At 44.1% G+C, this 21,063-nt stretch overlaps 1 protein-coding gene across 2 annotated transcripts in view; it reads right to left on the bottom strand.

Moving 5' to 3' along the window:
- Positions 1-21,063, bottom strand: part of LOC139280139 (very-long-chain 3-oxoacyl-CoA reductase-A-like) — a 213,256-nt gene that overhangs the window by 137,147 nt on the left and 55,046 nt on the right. For both annotated transcript variants that reach the window (XM_070899670.1, XM_070899671.1), the window contains exons 2-3: positions 1,730-1,776; positions 1,333-1,408 (exon numbers count right to left, since the gene is read on the bottom strand). In XM_070899670.1, coding sequence (XP_070755771.1) covers positions 1,333-1,408; positions 1,730-1,776 — 123 coding nt within the window. The remainder of the gene's footprint in view (positions 1-1,332; positions 1,409-1,729; positions 1,777-21,063) is intronic.

Genomic DNA, 21,063 nt, shown 5'->3' with positions numbered 1-21,063 from the left:
GTGGCTCTGGCAGAACCCAAACTGAGCATTGGTGAGCAGGTTATTAGGGAGTGCTGCTTGATAGCACTGTGGACGACTCATTTTGCTGCTGATTGAGTTGACTTGCTCAGATTGATTGAGCTTCCAATATATTTATTCTGCCAGCAATGGGTTTTAATGAAGGGGGGGGGGGGGGGGGGGAAGGGCGAGAGATACATTATATGCATTAATAGCTCAGACTTTGTAAGAGTTAGTTATTTTCATCTCTTTCCTGTGGAGACTTATCATTTCAGTCTCTGACCTCAGCTATAACAACCATCTGTAAACACAAGATCATTTCTCCATCTTGAATTGAAGCCAGGAGGTTGCATTCTTGAATTGAAGCCTTTTGATCAAAATTCAAGATTATAACCTACAAAATAAATTTTAAACAGTTTGGAGGAGGAAAAAGTACTTTACACTCCCCCACACACATTTACCTCTTCTTTAAAGTAGATGAGTGTTTCTTTTTAAACACAGACATTTGATATTTCCAGTTACCAACCTCAGCTGGAGCAAAATCAGCCATTACTTGTTTGTCACTGGCCCATGTATTATCTAGGAAGTGGAGTTGATCTGAATTTTTTTTTTCCCCCACCAGGATGGGGTAAAATAGAATGGAACACAAATATATGCTCAGCCCACCCGAATGCAAAATGTTACTGCTGGTGGAGCACCACTAATAAAATGAATATAAATTTTTACTTCAGACATTAGCTGTGAATCACAAGATGTGATGCTTCAATGCTTAAAGATTTTCAAACATAACTATTCAATAAAAGCCATTAATAACCATTATTTCAATTTCAAATCAATATATTAATCTCTACAGCAGGTCCCACAATTCCAAATCGATTGAGGCTGCTCTCACAAACCTTATTTTTAAAGCAATGCAGTCAGTTTTTCCTTCCTTCTCCTTTCCCCAAACACAGCCACAAGTTCACCCTTCCTTCCACACATGCCACCTCACTCACTTTCTTCCCGCCCCAAATACAGCTACATTTTATAAGTCAACAGAAGCATCCAAGTGATTTTTCTTGATTGGCAGGAATATGATTTGATTCATCTGATAAATAACTTAGGTCACAACATCTCTGCTGAAAGTGCATGTGTGGATGTTAGAATAGGCTTCAGTGCAATACTGCCACATTAATCGCCAACTGACTCAGTCCAGGCTCAGAAAAAAAATGTCCATTTGGGCAAGATAGCAGAATTGCTGCCACCTATTGAACAAAACTACAAGGAAGGCAGGAAAAAGGAAGAAGTCACAGTGGAATGAAAGCCTTTGAATTAAAAAAAAAGGTATTGACTTACTTATTTCCTTGGCGACTTGATCCAGTTTTTCTTGGGATCTGCTGATAAGGACAATGCTCATGCCATGCTTGGCGAGCTAGTGTGTAGAGAAAAATTCAAGAATCAAGGACCACTTTTAAACAATATTAAAATAAAGTTTAAAATATATAATTTTGCTTCAGTCTATTTTCTGGTACTTTATGAGAGACACTTTGAACAGAAATAAGAGTTATATGTTTGATAGCAAAAAATATACATTATAGAATGTCACTTTTTTTTTTCCAGTGAGTGTCTTGGACAGAGCGAACAACTTTTTAAAGACAAGTTTTATGCTAATTAAGGTGGTGAAGACTTTGTTCATCCAACAGTGCAAAGGAGAAAGAATATTCAACTGAGTGTGACTAGTTTTCCAACATACCTCCTTCGCGTAAGCCTTTCCAATTCCATCAGTTGCTCCTGTAACAACTGAAACAAAAAAAGTTGATATTTTAATTTTTTTTTAATGAATGGCTAGGTGAACTATAGGTGTGCGTGTATGTATACACACAAACCCGCATGCATCAGTTTAACTAGAATAAAAACAAAAAAAAGTTTTGTTCCTTCACTCTAGTTTGTACAAAATGACTAAATTTAGCTCCCGACACAACCAGTAGAACAAAGTACACAATGTCTTGCATTCCAAAAAAATATACTCCTGGATTGACGCAAGTAAATCATAGGCAGTCCCTCGGAATCGAAGAATCCTTGCTTCCACTCAAGATATGAGTCCTTAGGTGGCGGAATATGAGAACCACAGTCCCCGTGACAGGTTTGCCGCACGCTCTTTCCGCTGCCTTCGCTTGATTTCTGCATGCTCTCAGCAATGAGACTCTAGGTGCTTGGCACTCTCCCGGATGCATTTTCTCCATTTAGGGCGGTCTTTGGCCAGGGACTCCCAGGTATCAGTAGGGATGTAGCACTGCATCAGGGAGACGGAGGGTGTCCTTGTAAAGTTTCCGTTGCCCACCATTGGCTCGTTTGCCGTGAAGGAGTTCCAAGTAGGGCGCTTGCTTTGGGAGTCTCGCGTCTGGCATGCGAACTATGTGGCCTGTCCAGCGGAGCCGATCAAGTGCGGTCAGTGCTTCAATACTGGGAATGTTGGCCTGGTCGAGGACACTAATGTTGGTGCGTCTGTCCTACCAGGAGATTTGTAGGATCTTGGAGGTATCGTTGGTGGTATTTCTACAGCGACTTGGTTTGCAGACAACACTGAGCTGTGAGGAGGACGCTCAGAAGCTGCAGGGTGACTTGAAGTTAGGCGAGTGGGCAGATGCAGTATAACGTGGATAAATGTGAGGTTATCCACTTTGGGGGCAAAAACACGAAGGCAGATTAGGAAAAGGTGAGGTGCAACGAGACCTGGGTGTCATGGTTCATCAGTCATTGAAAGTTGGCATGCAGGTACAGCAGGCAGTGAAGGCAGCAAATGCTATGTTGGTTTCATAGCTAGGGGATTTGAGTATAGGAGCAGGGAAGTCTTACTGCAGTTGTACAGGGCATTGGTGAAGCCTCACCTGGAATATTGTGTTCAGTTTTGGTCTCCTAATCTGAGGAAGGACATCCTTGCTATTGAGGGAGTGCAGCGAAGGTTCACCAGACTGATTCCAGGGATGGCTGGACTGACATATGAGACGACACTGGATCAACTAGGCCTTTATACATTGGAGTTTAGGATGAGAGGGGATCTCATCGAAACACAAGATTCTGACGGGACTGGACAGGTTAGATGCGGGAAGAATGTTCCCGATGTTGGGGAAGTCCAGAACCAGGAGACACAGTCTTAGGATAAGAGGTAGGCCACTTAGGACTGAGATGAGGAGAAACTTCTTCACTCCGTTGTTAACCTGTGGAATTCCCTGCCGCAGAGTTGTTGATGCTAGTTCATTGGATATATTCAAGAGGGAGTTCGATATGGCCCTTACGGCTAAAAGGATCAAGTTGTATAGAGAGAAAGCAGGAAAGGGGTACTGAGGGAATGATCAGCCATGATCTTATTGAATGGTGATGCAGGCTCGAAGGGCCAAATGGCCTACTCCTGCACCTATTTTCCATGTTTTTATGTTTCAACTGTACATGGTTCATGTCTGAGCCATACAGGAGGGCGGGTATTACTACAGCCCTGTAGACCATGAGCTTGGTAGCAGTTTTGAGGGCCTGAGCTTCAAACACTTTTCCTCAAAACGGTCAAAGGCTGCACTGGCGGCAGTGTTGAATCTCGTCAATATCTGCTCTTGTTGATAAGAGGCTCCCGAGGTATGGGAAATGATCCATGTTGTCCAGGGCTGCGCCGTGGATCTTGATGACTGGGGAGGGGGAGGGGGAGGGAAGGGGGCAGTGTTGTGCGCCGATGACAGGCTGGTGGAGGACCTTTGTCTTACAGATGTTTAGCATAAGGCCCATGCTTTCGTGCACCTCAGTAAATACGTTGACTATGTCCTAGAGTTCAGACGCTGTACGTGCACAGACGCAGGCATCATCCGCGTACTGTAGCTAGACGACAGAGGTTGGGGTGGTCTTGGACCTGGCCTGGAGACGGCGAAGGTTGAACAGGTTCCCAAGTTTAGTTCCACTCCAGCGGGGAGCTTGTCGACTGAGGTAGAGCATGGCAGCAAGGAAGATTGAGGGTTGGGGCGATGACAGCCCTGTTTGACCCTGATCCGGATGGGGATTGAGTCATACTGGAACCGTTGGCAATGATCACAGCCTGCATGTCATCGTGGAGCAGGCGGAGGATGGTGACGAACTTTTGGGGGCATCCGAAACGGAGGAGGACCCTCGCTGTTGAGCGTCAAGGGCCTTTGTATGGTCGAAAAAAGCCATGTACAAGGGCTGGCGCTGTTCCCTGCATTTTTCCAGCAGCTGTTGCGCTGCAAAAATCATGTCCATTGTGCCCCACAGGGGACAAAATCTGCATTGTGACTCCAGGAGGAGCTCCTCAGCCACAGGGAGAAGACAGTTGAGGAGGATTCTAGCGGCGACTTTCCCAGTGGCTGATAACAGGGAGATTACTCTGTAGTTGCCACAGTCAGACTTGTCCCCTTTTTAAAAAAAAAGTCACGATCATTGCATTTCAGATTTCCCAACATGCTCTCCTCCCTCCAGATGAGAGATGGTCATGTATTCGTGCCAGTAGTGCCTCTCGCCATACTTCAGTGGCTCAGCAGAGATTCCATCCGCTCCCGTAGCCTTGTTCTTCAGCTGTCTTATGGCTTTTTCGTGCAGTGTTGGGGTTTTACACAAGAACATAACAGGAGCAGGAATAGACCATATGGCCCCTCGAGCCTGCTCCGCCATTCAATAAGATCATGGCTGATCTAATCGTGGACTCAGCTCCACTTCGCCTAACCCCATATCATTTAAGAAACTGTCTATTTCTGACTTACTGAAGTGGTGGCGAACAACATGCTGCGGGATGGAGTCGAGGACACTCGAGTCAAAGGCAGAGTCTCAGTTGAGATCTTCGAAGTGCTCCACACTTCCTCAAGGACAGTTTAGTCAAATGCAAGCTGATTACTATATAGTATATTGACTGACGGTACAAAAAATTCTGAAAGCATTAGAATTAAAAACTCAAAATATTGTACTTTCATTACTTATCTACTTCAAAAGGACAAATTTGCAGGGCCATGGGGAATTAGCAGGGGAGTGGGATTTATTGGATAGCTCTGTCCAAGAGCTGGCACAGGCAGGGCTGAAGGGCCTCCTTCTGCGATGTACGATTCCATGATTCAATGAATCTATTCTACATGTTAGGTAATGCACAAACAATACTACAACATTTCATTTTCAGTTAACATATAAACCAAGTTAAAGAATTCAAATGCAGGTTCCCTGATGGTACCACAAGTTTACTTAATGAGTAGCTGAGCCTTGCAAAACAGGTTCCAATGTCTAGAACAGATTTCCGATGTTATATATGTGACACGAGCTTCACCCAAAATTCTGCCGGACAAACAAATAGAACTTGCTACCACATGGAGTGGTCAAGGCGAATAGTTTAGGTGCATTTAAGGGGAAGCTAGGCAAGTACATGAGGAAGAAAGGAATAGAAAGATCGTGATTATAATTAGATGAAGCAAGATGGAAGGAGGCACGTGTGCAGCGTAAACATTAGCATAGGCCTGTTTCAGTGCTGTAACTTCTATGTAATCCATGGTCTGTGCCAAGTTCGCTGATCTCAGTGATGGTCGGTGTAGCAACGTTACAATTCCCTTCAGCCACTGGGTTAGGGAGAAGAAAATCAATCAGCTAGGCTTCCTGGTCCTGATCACTATTCAGCAACCCTAGTGGAAATGGAAGTGCAAGCCAGAGATCAACCAGTTACAACCATCACTCACTATCACGATTCAAACATTAATAAGAATTTTGGAGAGACAAATGATGCCCAAGTAACACTTTCAGAAGGGGAGGAAAAAAACTTGGGAGATTAAACTTAGCACTTGGTATACCACAAAATTATATCTGATTCACTTGGCAAACATTACTAAGCAATAGTACATACAAGTGCTTTTTTTATATGGGGGTATGGGCCAAACTGGCTGGTCGAGACAACATCTTTTAGCTACGATCAACTTTGATTTGCTATCACCACTTACTGTGGCAGGAAAACAAAGGGAGGGGAAAATTCGCAAAGTTGAAGCCCATGTGATTAAAGGGGCGGTGGCAGTGTGGATACAAAATTGGCCAAGGGACAGTAGTTTCACACTGGAGGGAAATATATAGTTGGGCCCCCAGGGGTCATTAATAGCTCCACTGTTATTTTTGGATATATATTAGTGAGCTGGAACAGGGTATACAGGGCATCATTTGAAAGTTTTCAGATGAGACAGAACTCAAAAATGTAGTAAACAATGAGGATGACAGCAAGATTTCAGGAGAGCATAGACAGACCAAGGAAATGGGCAGACACCTGGCCGATGAAATTTAACACAGAAGTATGAAGGGATACATTTTGGTAGGAAGCACAAGGAGGGGCAATATAAAATAAATGATATGATTTTAAAAGGGGTGCAGGAACAGAGACCTGGAGGTATATGTACACAAATCTTTGAAGGTAGCAGGACAAGTGGAGAAGTCTGTTAAAGCATATGGGATCCTTGTCTTTATTGATAGATACAGAGTACAAAAGAAAGGAAGTCATGCTAATTCTTTATAAAAACACTGGTTAGGTCTCAACTGGAGTATTGTATTCAATTTTGGGCACCACACTTTAGGAAGGATGTCAAGGCCTTAAGATAAGGTGCTGAAGAGATTTACTAGATAGGTACCAGGGATGAGGGACTCCAGTTATGTGGAAAGACTAGAGAAGCTGGAGTTGTTCTGAGTAGAGGTTAAGAGATCATCTGATTGATGTGTTCAAAATCATGAACAGTTTTAATGGTGGAACGGTTTTCAGTGGCAGAAGGGTCAGTAACCAGAGGACACAGATTTAAGGTGATTGGCAGAAGAATCAGAGGTAACATGAGGAAACTTTCTTTTCCATAACCACCAGCAAGTTGTGTCCTAGAATGCACTGCCTGAAAGGTTGGTGGAAGCAGATTCAGCAGTAACTTTCAAAAAGGAATTGGATAAATACTTGAAGGGAAAACATTTGCGAGGTTATGGAGAAAGAGTGGGAGTGGGAGTAGTTGGATAGCTTTACCAAAGAGCCGGCACGGGCATGATGGTCTGAAAGGCCTCCTTCTGTGCTGTAACATTCTACGATTCTATGAAGTTTGGCCCTCCTAACTTTTGGAAACTACCAAAAAGATGGATCTTGAAGTCAGGTTTTGCTTAAGGCATTTATAGTGGTTAAAGGGAACCAAAATGTTTAAATTATCACTATAAATAGGTTATTACATCAAGGCAGGGGGAAACCCAGTGCACAGAGGGTAAAAAGGAAAAGTCAGCAGCAGGTCCCACCTTCTGAAAAGAACCTGAACATAAAAAGGCACATTTGGCAAGAACATGGACATTAATTCATATAAATATGTTAACAGTATAAAAGTCATATTGCAAGAGCATCTGCAGCCAATAATGGATGGGAAAATAGTTCCATTTACCAGTACTGACAGCCCTCAATTTGTTGAGTGGGGTAAAATAAAAACGGAACGGATTTAAGAAAGTATATGTCAAAGGAGTCATCTGGGCTGGTCCAGAATACAGCTTCTGAATGTCTAAAGACAATGTTGAGGAACTCATTTGTAGACCATTGCAAATTGTTCGACATCTCATTAAGGAACCAAGAGACAATTGCAGTGTGAAAAAAGTATTTGCGATACAATGGGTATGGTAGTGTAGTGGTTATGGTACTGGACTAGCCCAAAATTTGCAAGTTCAAGTCCCATGGTATGTCATGAAAATGAATTCAATAGATCTGGCAATTTGTGGATTGGCACCAGAGGTGAAAAACAAACCGTGAAAGTTGCTATATTGTTGTAAAAACCCAACTGACTCACTCATATCCTTCATCACCATCCACGACCAGATCAGCCATGATCTTATTGAATGGTGGAGCAGGCTCGAGGGGCTAGATGGCCTACTCCTGTTCCTAATTCTTATGTTCTTATCTCTACCCAGTCTCACCTAAATGGGACTCCAGACCCAAGCTACATTGCTGGTCAGGAAGTATAAGAGCTGGAGCATTCCACTACAACATCCAGCATGAGTTGCTCCAAGTGTGCAACAGCTTCGAGGTAGGTGACTGGGTGACATCAGGACCCAGGTCACTGTTTGGAGCATGGGCAGGTGCATCGGTGGGGCCCTGGTAAAGCAGAGGAGCGGGAAGGGATCGTGGCTGAGATTCGGTGGGAGATCGTTGCGAAGATGCGGCGAGTGTTTTGTGGCGGACGAGTGGAGAGAGATCGTGGCGGAGGTGCGGCAAAAGAGGATACGGGGTCTAGAAGAGCCCAGGGCCCAGGGGCAGCACAGGCCAGCCCACGCTGCGATGTGCACACTTCTAGGTCCGTGCAGCAGAGCAGGTCTCCAGTCACCCTGGTTAACCCTTTCCACTGGATAAAGGCCTAGCTCTGTCGAGTGGTCTAATGAGTCCCTTGATTGTAAAAACACTTGTTGCAATGAAGACCCACCACCACCTGCTCAGGCCAATGTAGATTGGACAATAAGTGCAGCCTTGACAGTGTCACCAGCATCCAGAAAACAAACAGTAAAACATTTTTAATGTACAAGTTAATCACAACACAAAGGAACTTAAAAGATGCAGTAACACATTGGTATTATATAAACAGAAAAAATTTGCCGTGCCTGCACTTGAAAATCCAGCTGGAAAATGAAAAAAAGAGCTCTTTATAAAAATAACTGCAATCTGTATTTCAAAACTGAATAAACTGCCAAATTTCAAATTTAAACTAAGTATTTTAACTGCTTGTGGGATTAGCAATAAATTCTTAAAATCTGCTATCAGCAGGAGATAATTCTTCTCGTATGAATGGAAAATTTGCTTCTGCAACCCGCTAGCAGCAGTCCTATTTTTAGCTTTGATCCAATCACTCCAGTATAAATGCAAAAAAAAGTGTACACCAGGGATATTTTTAGCTCGTGCGCTTTTATTTTTGACATCGCCTGCCGAATTGTGACTGCAAAGCCCACGCCTGAGAGCTTAGCTATTCTGGGCAGGTCCTGGTGACCTTTCTCTGAATGCCTGCGTGCAGGAACACTCCATTGATTAGCAGCTAATACCACTGCAATAGTGACAGCCGCACCTCATCCAAGTGCAAAGGTCTGACTGACGAGGTCTCCAGGGGAGCTGTTACATTGGAGGAGAAATTGTTATTTCAACCCCTTTGCTTCTATAAATAGAAGATCCCGATTGATTCCTTTGAACGAGTCGGTGCTGTATTTAGAAACCACTGAAATCCCTGGCGTGTATTCTAACGCAGCCAGGCACGTGTTGGCGCATATCTTAACCAAAGGACAAAAAGCAGCTTGGATACCGAGAGGCACGTTAAAAAGTCACAAGAAGCAACCCGCCAAAAGCAAGAATAAATTTAAAAGGAGTAAAACCAAGTCTTTCTTCTCCCACCCACCCCCAAAAGGTACTTATTTTTATAATAGCGAAAAATAAATCATTCCTCGCTGCTCCCTCCCTCTGCCTTCACGTGTGGCGAGCAAACGCACAGGGACAAGTCATCCGTGATAGACGACAATAAACGGCTGCGTAAGCAGTTGCGCAAGGAACCATGAATGGACGCATTAGATCTGCAAATCAAGGCTCTAGTTTCGCCAAGTTAAAAAAACACGATTGGCAGCTCATCAAAACGTTCTACTTCAATAAAGAATGGAGATACAAAATCTCTTACCCCCATCACATTTATATGAATTGATGGCCTGCCATCTAGATGCGGATGAATATTTTACAAGCTAAAAATGGCATTCAGCCGTCTAAAAATAGCTTCCACTGCAGACCCGTCAGATGGGGTTGGGAGCTGGACTGGAATACCTTAGTATGCTTCCACTGCAATTCGGATTTTTATGCCATCCTATGGATAAAAATAAAACAGGAGTAGAATTTTGTGCTATGAAGACTAGGCAAAAGCCTTCAATCATCAAAATACTCAAGCAGATGTTAGGCTATAAAATATGATGCAGTCGACCTCAAAAGTTGCCAAACCCTAGGATTGCTCATATCTAAAACAGCCATAACTAAGTTGCAATTTTCTGTATCATTAAAAAAAAGGATCAGATTTCCTTTATGTTCTACATTTCTTTTCCATGGAATGATACATATAAAGTAATTCAACTCTCTTTGGTAGAGCTATCCAATTAGTCCCATTCCCCTGCCCCCATCCCATAGTATTCAACTCCATTTTAGAAATTATTATTGAATCGGCTTCCATCACCCTATCAGGCAATGCAGTCCAGATCACAATTTGCTATGAAGAAGGAGTGTTCTGGTTTTCTCCATTCGCTTTTGGCTCTCTGCACTTGAAATGTTACTGATACTGGAACTTGGAACTCTTAGCTCTATCACTAAAGAGTAGGAAAATATCAAAATGACAACATACAATTTAATAGGCACTTTGTGTTACGGATACTTGTATAATTAAAATTACAGTTTCTTTCTAGAAGACTTTAATTCTGCCAACTTTAGATGGAATCAGGTGATTTCTTAGAAATGGCTGCTGAGTCTGAGACAAAGCGTCAGTAAGCCTTTGCTCAGAAATTATCACACCGTATAACTTAAAATCTCAGTAGCAAGTGTAGGAACTTAAAAGATTTCAGACATTTCTTGTTTTTGAAAACTAAAATGCCCAAGGTTTGGTTACTGTGTACTCAGTACCTTGAGGTTGTAACTAGCAGGGTAGATAAGGGGGAAAACCAGTGGATGTAGTGTATTTAGATTTTTTTAAAGCATTCAATAAAGGTGCCACACAAATTTGAGTGGATAGGATTGGGGCAATATTAGCATAGATAGAACATTGGTTAACAGACAAAACAGAATAGGAATAAATGGGTCATTTTCAGGATGGCAGGCTGTAACTAGTGGGGTACGGCAAGGATCAGTGCTTACATTCACTGACTGACAGCCACTCCAGCCAATCGCCACATGCACACCACTGCAACTGAGCCCGCTTAAAGTTACAGACCCACAGCACAGCCCCCGGCCAGCACCTTGCACCACTCAGGTGACATAGGTAACATAGGTAACTTCAGACTGCAAAACTCAGATTGCATTTCAAACTCACAGGCTGCAAAACTCAGGTCTTGCTCTCTCTGCAGAAATCTCCCAGCCACATTTATTAACTAACACGTTATTAATCAACAGACATGATTTTTGCAGCACAATAGCTGCAGGAAAAATGCAGGGAACAGCACCAGCCCTTGTACATGGCCTTCTTCGACCTTACAATGGCCTTTGACAGTCAACCGTGAGGGTCTATGGAGTGTCCTCCTCAGTTTCGGATGCCCCAAAAGCGACCATTCTCCGACTGCTCCACGACGACATGCAGGATGTGATCCTTACCAACAGATCCATCACAGACCCCATCCATGTCCAGACCGGGGTCAAGCAGGGCTGAGTCATCGCCCCAACCCTCTTCTCAATCGTCCTCGCTGCCATGCTCCACCTCAAATCAACAAGCTTTCTGCTGGAGTGAAACTAAACTACAGAAGCAGTGGGAACCTGTTCAACCTTCGCCATCTCCAGACCAGATCCAAGACCACCCCAACCTGTCGTCGAGCTACAGTACACGGACGACACCTGCATACACGCAGATGTTGAGCTCCAAGACATAGTTGGCATATTTACTGAGGCGTACGAAAGCATGGGCCCTGCATTAAACATCAGTAAGAGAAAGGTCCACCACCAGCCTGTCCTCGACACACAGCACTGCCCCCCAGACATAATCAAGATCCACGGCGCGGCCCTGGACAACTTCCCTTCTCGGGAGCTTATCAACAAGAGCAGGCATTGACAAGATCCACCACCTCCAGAGCGCCAGTGCAGCCTTCAGCCGCCCGAGAAAAAAAGTGCGTTTGAAGACCAGGCCCTCAAAACTGGCACCAAGCTCATGCTCTACAGGGCTGTAGTAATTCCAGCCCTCCTGTATGGCTCAGAAACATGGGCCATGTACAGTAGCCACCTCAAGTTACTGGAGAAATACCACCAATGATGTCTCCGCAAGATCCTACAAATCCCTTGGGAGGACAGACGTACCAACGTTCGTGTCCTCGTCCAGGCTAACATCCCCAGCATTGAAGCACTGACCACACTTGATCAGCTCCGCTGGGCAGGCCACATCGTTCGCATGCCAGACACGAGACTCCCAAAGCAAGCGCTGTACTCAACTCCTTCACGGCAAATGAACCAAAGGTGGGCAGCAGAAATGTTACAAGGACACCCTCAAAGCCTCCGTGATAAAGTGCGACATCCCCAGACACCTGGAGGGCGCGGAGCTCAGAGCATACAGAAATCAAGCGCAGGCAGCAGAAGGAGCGTGCAGCAAACCAGTCCCACCCACCCCTTCCCTCACCGACTATTTGTCCCACCTGTGACAGAAATTGTGGTTCCCGTATTGGACTGTACAGCCACCCAAGAACACATGTTAAGAGTGGAAGCAAGTCTTCCTCGATTCTGAGGGACGGCCTATGATGGCGTTCGGTGCTTTTAAAAAAAATAAAATAAACCCTCCTCTCCCTCAGGCCCAACCATGGATGTTTCCGGACCAAAGAGATCCAACCTGTACATGAATCATAGAAAGTTAACATGCAAGTACAGCAAGCAATTAGGAAAGCAATGGTATGTTAGCCTTAATTACAAAAGGCTTGGAGTACAAGAGTCTTACAACAATTATATAGGGCCTTAGGTGAGACTACACCTGGTAGTCTCCTTACCCAAGGATATACTTATCTTGGAGGGAGTGCAACGAAGGTTCACTGGACTGATTCCTAAGAGGAGGGGATTGTCCTTTGAGGAGAGATCGAGTAGACTAGGCCTATATTCCCTAGAGTTTAGATGTGCTCGCTGACTTACATTGGCTCCCGGTTAAGCAACGCCTCAATTTCAAAATGCTCATTCTAGTTTACAAATCCCTCCGTAGTCTCACCCCTCCCTATCTCTAATCTCCTCCAGCCCCACAATGCCACCCCCCCCCCCCGCCAAAGATGTCTGCACTCCTAATTCTGCCCCCTTGAGCATCCGATTATAATCACCCAACCATTGGTGGACGTTCCTTCAGCTGCCGAGGCCCTAAGCTCGAGAACTTCCTCCCTAAACCTCTCCGCCACTCTACCTTGCTTTCCTCCTTCAAGACGTTCCTTAAAACCTACCTCTTTGACCAAGCTTTTGGTCATCTGCTGTAATTTCTTATCTGCCTCGGTGTCAAATTTATTTTTTTGTCTTATAACACTCCCGAGAAGCGCCTCGAGATGTTTTACTACATTAAAAGCGCAATATAAATACAAGTTGTTGAATGAGAGGTGATCTCATTGAAACAAAATTATTAAGGGGATTGACAGGGTAGATGCTGGGAGGATGTTTCCCCTGGCTGGAGAGTCTAGAACGAGAGGGGTCACAGTCTCAGAATAAGGTGTCAGCTATTGAGATGAGAAATTTCTTCAGAGGATTGTGAATTTTTGGAATTCTCTACCCCAGAAGGCTGTGGGTGCTCATGGAGTATATTCAAGACAGAGATTGATCGATTTTAAGATACTAAGGGAATCTAGGGATGAGGATAGGGCAATAGAGTGGAGGTAGATCAGCCATGATATTGAAATGGCAGAGTAGGCTCGAAAGGCTACTCCTGCTCCTATTTCTTATGTTATGTTCTTGTTTCATTGTTCCTGTATATTATTTCACTTGTAAATAAATTCTACCAGGTACTTTTAGCCTGTACATATTGGTCTGATTACTTTATTTTCTGCCTTCAAAAAGGCAACAATAGAATATGGTGGACATCATGTATTTTCCAATAAGCAGTTTACCACAATTCAGGGTTAACTGTTAAACCTGGGCTCAATAATCCAAATAAGGCAGTGACTAAAGGTTTCAACTCAAATCTACTTATGGCTAATTAGTCTAGCCAGGAATAGAAGGTGTTGGTAAAACCCCAAATTATTATTATTAGTACAGTCATGCTATCAATTACATCCCTTTGCTGGAGAGAGGGAACAATACTAAATCCCAGAAATCAAATATCCTCTTCACTAGAAAATATGCTACCAATTTCACAGCAAAAGGAGGTGGTAGTAGAGAAATTGGATTGGATAAAATGTGTTAAAGGTACTTTAAAGATTGGCAGTGCTCAAAGTAGAACTGTCACCCGGTCCGGATGGGACGCATCCCAAGTTGCTCAGGTAAGTAAGGGTGGAAATTGTAGGGCTCTGGCCACAACGTTCTGATCCTCCTTGGATATGGCAGTGGTGCCAGACAATGAGGACTGCAAATGTTACACCCCTGTTCAAAAAAAGGAGGGGGGGGGGTGGAATAAACCCAGCAACTGATGGCATACATCCTATGGTTTTGAAAGAGGTGGCTAGAGATAGTGGATGCATTGGTTGTCATCTTCCAAAATTCCATAGGTTCTAGACAGTTTCTGCAGATTGGAAGATAGTTAATGTAACCCCGCTATTTAAGAAAGGCAGGAGAGAGAAAACAAGGAACTACAGACTAGTTAGCCCAACATCAGTAGTAGGGAAAATGCTAGTACAGATATCTGTTATTTGGGACGTGGTAACAGTGCACTTAGAAAATAATAGGATTGGGCAGTCAACATGGATTTATGGAAGAATAGATCCGGGGGGGGGGGTGGAAGGGGAACCAGTGAATGCAGTGTATTTGGATTATCAGAAGGCATTTGATAAGGTGCCACACAAGAGGTTATTAAATAAAATTAAGACTCATGGGATTGGGGTAATATACTAGCATGTATTCAGGATTGGTTAACGGACAGAAAACAGGGAGTAGGAATAAACAAGTAATTTTTGGGTTGGCAGGCTTTAATTAGTGGAGTGCCACAAGGATCGGTGCCTGGGCCCCAGCTGTTCACAATCTAGATCAAGGATTTGGATGAGGGGGACCAAATTAATATATCCAAGCTTGCTGATGATACATTTCCACCTAACTGTAAGTTGTGAGGTGGATGCAAAGAGACTTCAAGGGGACATAGGCTGAATGGGCAAGAACATGGCAAATTGAAAATAATGGGGAGAAATGTGAAGTTATCAACTTTGGTAAGAAAAATAGAAAAACTTAGTATTTTTTTTAAAAACAGAGAGAGATTGGGAAATGTTGGTGTTCAGAAGGACCTGGGTGTCCTTGTACACAAACCACTGAGTTAACATGCAGGTACCAGCAAACAAATGGTATGTTGGCCTTTATTACAAGAGGATTTGAGAATGAGTAAAGACATATTACTGCAATTAGATACGGCCCTGGTGGGACACCTGGAGTCTTGTGTACAGTTTTGGTCTCTTACCAAAGGAAGGATATATTTCCATAGAGGGAGTGCAATAAAGGTTCACCAGACAGATTCCTGGGATGGGGAGATTGTCCTATGAGGAGAGATTGAGTAGACTAGGCCTATATTCTCTAGAGTCTAGAATAATGAGATGATCCCATTGAAACATACAAAATTATTACAGGGCTTGACAGGGTAGATGCATGGAGGATGTTTCCTCTGGTTGGGGAGTCCAAAACCAGGGGTTACAGTCTCAGAATAAGGGTTCGGCCAGTTAGGAGCAAGATGAGGATAAACTTCTTCACCCAGAGGGTGGTTAATCTTTGGAATTCTCCAACCCAGAGTGCTATGGGTGTTCAGTTGTTGAGTATATTCAAGACAGAGGATAGATTTCTAAATATTAAGGGAATTAAGGGATATGGGGATAGTGCAGGAAAGTAGAATTGAGGTCGATTATCTATGATCTTATTAAATGGCGGAGCAGGCTCGAGGGGCCGAATGGTCTTCTCCGGCTCCTAATTCTCATGTTCTTAACTACAGGCCAGTCAGTCTAACGTTAGTGGTGGGGGAAAAAAAAAAAGACAAAATAAGTAACGAGAGAAACTGGGGTTGTTCTCTTGGAGCAGAGGCTGGTTAAGGGGAGATCTGAATGTTCATTAAGGGTTTTGATTGAATAAATAAGGAGAAATTGTTTCCAGAAGCAGCAGGGTCAACAACCATAGGACACAGATCTAGTTATTTGCAAAAGAACCGGAAGAGACATGAAAAACTGTTATGGTGAGAAAAATTTTATGGGGAATAGGACTAATTGGATAGCTCTATCAAAGAGCCGGCACAGGCACGTTGGGCTGAATGGCCTCGTGTGCTGCATCAGTCTGCCATACAATGACTATTTCGTCCATTGCGTCTGGCCCATAGAATTGGGATACCTAGTGTGTCAAAATATACACACGACCCCACCTGAAACCATGTGATCTCCTTGGAGGGGTGAAGCGCCAGATTTAAAAAAAAAATCTAGGCCAATTTGGAGAAAAACTAAATCTGGGAGATTTCTCTGACCCATCCAGGCGATTGAAACTAGTCCAGATCATCACTCGGACCCCGAATTCCCTGTAGTACTTACCTTCTGTAAGAGATGATCTCTGCCCCAGTCTGAAACAGGTCGAGCTCTCACGAAATAATTCAGTAAATCAGCATCCACCGTATGATACGGCAGCCTGTTCCAAAAGTCCACTATTCTCTGGGAAAAGAACCACCTCCTGACATCTAACCGAGATCTCGCCGTATACAGCTTAAATCTGACACCTCTGGTCCTTCCCAACATATTTAGCTGGAACAAATGGTCAACTGGAGCGCAATTTATTCCTTTCGTTATCTTACAAAACCTCATTTAGATCACCCCAAGCTTCTCTCAAGTGTAGAGTCCCAAGTCTTTTAGCCTATCTTGATAAAGAAAATGGTTTAAACTGGGAATTAGTCTATTAGCCCTCCTCTGCACCCTTTCCAAAGTCTCAGTATCTATCACCCATGCGAGTAGACCAAAACTGGACACAGTATTCCAAGTGAAAACTGACCAAGGTCTTGTACAAACAAAATAGTATGCCTCATTTTGTACTCAATTGTCCTATGGATACACCCCAACACCCTATTTGCTCTAGCTATCGCTTCAAGACATTGCTCATGTACCTTTAGAGATAAATGCACTCGAATGCCCAAATCTCTGTCTCCACCTTTTTTAATGTTTTTCCCTGAAGGTTATATAAATGTTGAAATATAGGAACATCAATTCTACAAAGGGCCACAAACAGCCCCCAAGCTAGTGCTGTCACTGCCGAAGTTTGTGACATGAACCACAGGGCTAGAAATTCACCACTGTAAAGATCGATTTAGTTCCATGAGCTAAATGTTTTTTTTTTTGGAGCTAAATAAATTTAAGGCCATTTTGCTAGTTTCGCCAGTGGTGTAACACCATCCTTTAAAAAAAAAGGGTTGATTTTTTTTTTTTAAGAACCGTTTGTGACGTCACTTGGCATCAAAACCAACGATAACAGAGAGTTTTGCCAATAAGGACATTTTTAAAGGGCAGTGCTAAATACCGATTTGAAAAAGCTTACCTTAACCTGGTCGAGTCCCATCGAAATCAGTGCTAACAGTGCCATCTTGGGAAATGGAGTTTCTGCAGAAATGTACTGACAAACTCTCGTGGTTTTGAGAAATCATTGTTTAAGGGGATTGACCACTTTGTACAAGCTACAGTGCCTGAATTGGTATTTCCTAGAGACAGTCTTGATATGAAGGCAGCGCTGAGGGAGCGATCCTGCCGGCCGGCGCACCGACCCAGTGAGTCCCCATGCCAAGCCCAGTGAGCGGTGGAGATGGGGGATGTGAACAGTTCAGTGGTGGCTGTAATCTCTGCCATCCATAATCAGGTCAGTGGGAACTTTTTAAACCTATCCCTTTCTGCAGTTCCCTAGCTTACACTTGATTGCCCTTCTTTATGCTCTAGGTCAATAAACTCTTGGCTAATCATCAGGTGTTCTGAGCGCCTCCTCTTGTTGCCTCTCCGCAGCAGTGTGACTGCATTCACCAAGATTGTTCAAACATGTACTGTTCAATGGTTTCACATTTTGCTGCTGCAACTTCTTAAATTACCTTAAGCCATAACCCTATTTAATGGTTGTCATTTTGGTTACAAACTCTTGCATTTAGAACACTAACAAGCACAAGTATTTGATTTTGACACCTGGTTTGTAGTACATTGACAGAAAAAAAATAGTCCGAGTGAACGGAGCTGCATTCACCATATTACCCAGAGCTGTGCATATGCAAATGGAATTTAACTTTTAAATAGCCTCAAGTATATGCTTCGAATGTTAGGCATGCACAGAACGGGCAATTGTTTTATATGCCTGTGCAGCACGGGCGCCATTTTTAAAACGCAAATTTTTTTTTGCCCCATCCTTACAAACGGTGGTAATTTAACGTTATCCCCCCAAAAAATTTTAACTTTTGACAAAACTTACTTTTTTTGGGCACTATTTTGGCATTAAAAAAATTGTCCATTATTCACAAATAGCACCAAAAAACAGTGCTATTCTTAAATGTGGAACTTCTAACCCAGTCTAAAAGCAGCTTGCTCAAGGGCCACTCGGGAAAGCTGCACCACAGAATGAAAGGGCACAGGTCTGTTTGTGATTCCCCACACTGAGGTTGCCATTTCAAACATGGCACTGTAGGGAGTTATCAAGTGGAGCTAAACACTACGCCACAGAACGAGGAAAAAATATAGTTCATATTTTAATTTGAGCCTTTTACTTGCGGCATTTATATTATCCATTGATCTCAATTGCACTGTTCCCCTCATTCAATCCAACCCACCTCCCCTTGAACTTGCAACACTCAGTTCTCTCAGATCCAACGCTAACATAGTCATTAAACCTTGACAAGGATGGCGCTGTAGTTTGGTGAACCGACCTCTACCTTGGAGGCTGAACGCCAACTTGGACATCTCCACCTCCCGCTGGACCATGATCCCACGACCGAACATCAAGCCATCGTTTCCAAGACTGTCACTGACCTCATCTTCTCTGGAGATCCTCCCTCCACAACCACCAACCTCATAGCCCCCCCCAAAATCCACAAACAGGACTGCCATGAAAGACCTCTCATTTCAGCTTGCTCTTACCCCGCAGAACTGATTTCTTCCTAACTCGACTATTTTTTCCCCCTTTGTTTAGTCTCGGCATCCGACTCTTCAGACACCTTCTGCCACCAACAGTTTCCAGTTAACTCTCCCTAACCATCCCCTTTTCACCATGGACATTCAATCCATCTACACCTCCATCCACCACCAAGATGGCCTGAGAGCACTCAGCTTCTTCCTTGAATTGAGGCCCAACCAGTCCCCATCCACCACCCTCCTCCTCCTGGCTGAACTTGTTCTCACTGAACAACTTTTGACTCCAAATAAAAAGGTGTTATGAGGGGAGCCCGCATGGGTCCTTGCTATGCCTGTTTTTTCATGGGACAAGTGGAATATTCTTTGTTCCAGTCCGACTCTGTCCCCTCATCTCTTTTTCCCAGTATATTGCCGATTGTACTAGTGCCATTTCCTGCGCTCACCCTGAACCCGAAAATTTCATTCACTTCGCTTCCATTTCCACCCTTCCCTTACAAAGTCCATCTCCGACTCTTCCCTTCCTAGACTTCCCCATCTCCATTTGAGGCTAGGCCATCAACCAACATCCACTATAAGCCTAGTGACTCCTTCAGCTACTTTGAGTACACTTCCTCCTATCCAGATTCCTGCAAGGACTCTATTCCATCTGTTCAGATGATACCACCTTCCATACTAGTGCTTCCAATAAGTCTTCCTTTTTCTTCAAGAGGATTCCCCTCTACCATGATAGTATCCATTTCCCACACTTCTGCTCTCACTCCTTCCCCTCCCCAGAATCACAATAGGGCTCCCCTTGTCCTCACCTTCTACCCCATCAGCCTCCACATTCAACAGATCACCCTCCGCCACCTCCAGCGTGATCATACCACCAAACATATCTTCCCCTCGAAGAGAAATTTGGCATTAGGGGTACCAGCGGGACAAGGGTTAAAGTGCTGGTTCCTGCACCGACCCATAAGGAAGTAAAAGGCCTCTCTTCGGCCTTGCACATTCCAGTACCAAGGCTCCAGAAGTTATTAATTCAATATGTACCAAGACGTTAGACAATATTCCGACAGGATACGATGAGAGCCTAAACAGACATTGACAAGACCTTGCGAAGAGACTCGAGGCAGACTCACGGGCATCAAAAATTAGCAAATTCTAACCTGATGAAGTCACCTTAGCAGGGGCTAAGGCTGCCTTGGGGTCTGTCAATCCAAAGTATTACTGATAAGGTAACCCAATTGGAGATTGGGGAGGGTCATACCGGGGCGCAAAGGGGTCTGTGAAATGTATAAATGGTGTGATTTTACTACGAGGAGCATCTCCACTCACAGGCGGCTGTGATGAGAGGTGTTCCCGGACGTTCGTAATTAAAGATAGTTATACCTTGCCATCCGTCTGTCTGCTAACTTCGAGAATTGCTACACGGGTTGGGGCGAGCATTGACCCTCTATCAGGGGGCCTGCTCGTGGGAGGAGAAGCCCTCCCATTTTCCCCCCACACATCCCAAAAGGACCGCTCCCTCTGCGATACCCTGCTCCACTCCTCAGTCACTCCCAACAGTCCCACAGCACCTTCCTATGCAAGCGCAAGATGTGCAACACCTGTGCATTTAGCTCCTCCCTTCCCACCGTCCAGGTGAAGCAATGATTTACTTGTCCTCCTTGCAATTTAGTATACTGTATTTGCAGCTCATAGTCTCTTCCAAGTTGGCTTGCAGAATACCCCCGTTTAGTCCACAAGCGTGACGGAGCTTCCGGTCGCCTGTCATTTTAATTCGCCACTCCACTCTCGGCCTTTTACACTGTTCCAATGAAGCTCAAGACAAGCTCGAGGAACTGCACCTTTCAATTAGGCACTTTTCAGCCTTCTAGATGCGCACATAGTTCAACAATTTCAGATTGTAACCTCTGCCCCCATTTCTCCACCCCTCACCCCCAGACAGCAGCTGTTGATTCTGCTATTCCCATTTATATCTCTGGTTTCTATAGTTATCCTATTACCATCTCCTTTTGCTTTGTTCAATTTACCTTGTGTCATTTAATTTCTCCTGCCTTCCACCAGATCACAGACCTTCACTTTGGTTTTTGCCTCCTCTTCCCCAGCACTTGCTTAAAATCTGTTACATCTCTAACTTTTTCCCAGTTCTGCCGA

The sequence above is a fragment of the Pristiophorus japonicus genome, chromosome 14 (assembly GCF_044704955.1).
Source record: "Pristiophorus japonicus isolate sPriJap1 chromosome 14, sPriJap1.hap1, whole genome shotgun sequence".
Taxonomy (NCBI): domain Eukaryota; kingdom Metazoa; phylum Chordata; class Chondrichthyes; family Pristiophoridae; genus Pristiophorus; species Pristiophorus japonicus.
The sequence above is the reverse complement of the archived record's forward strand: the minus strand, read 5'-3'. Positions and strand labels throughout refer to the sequence as shown.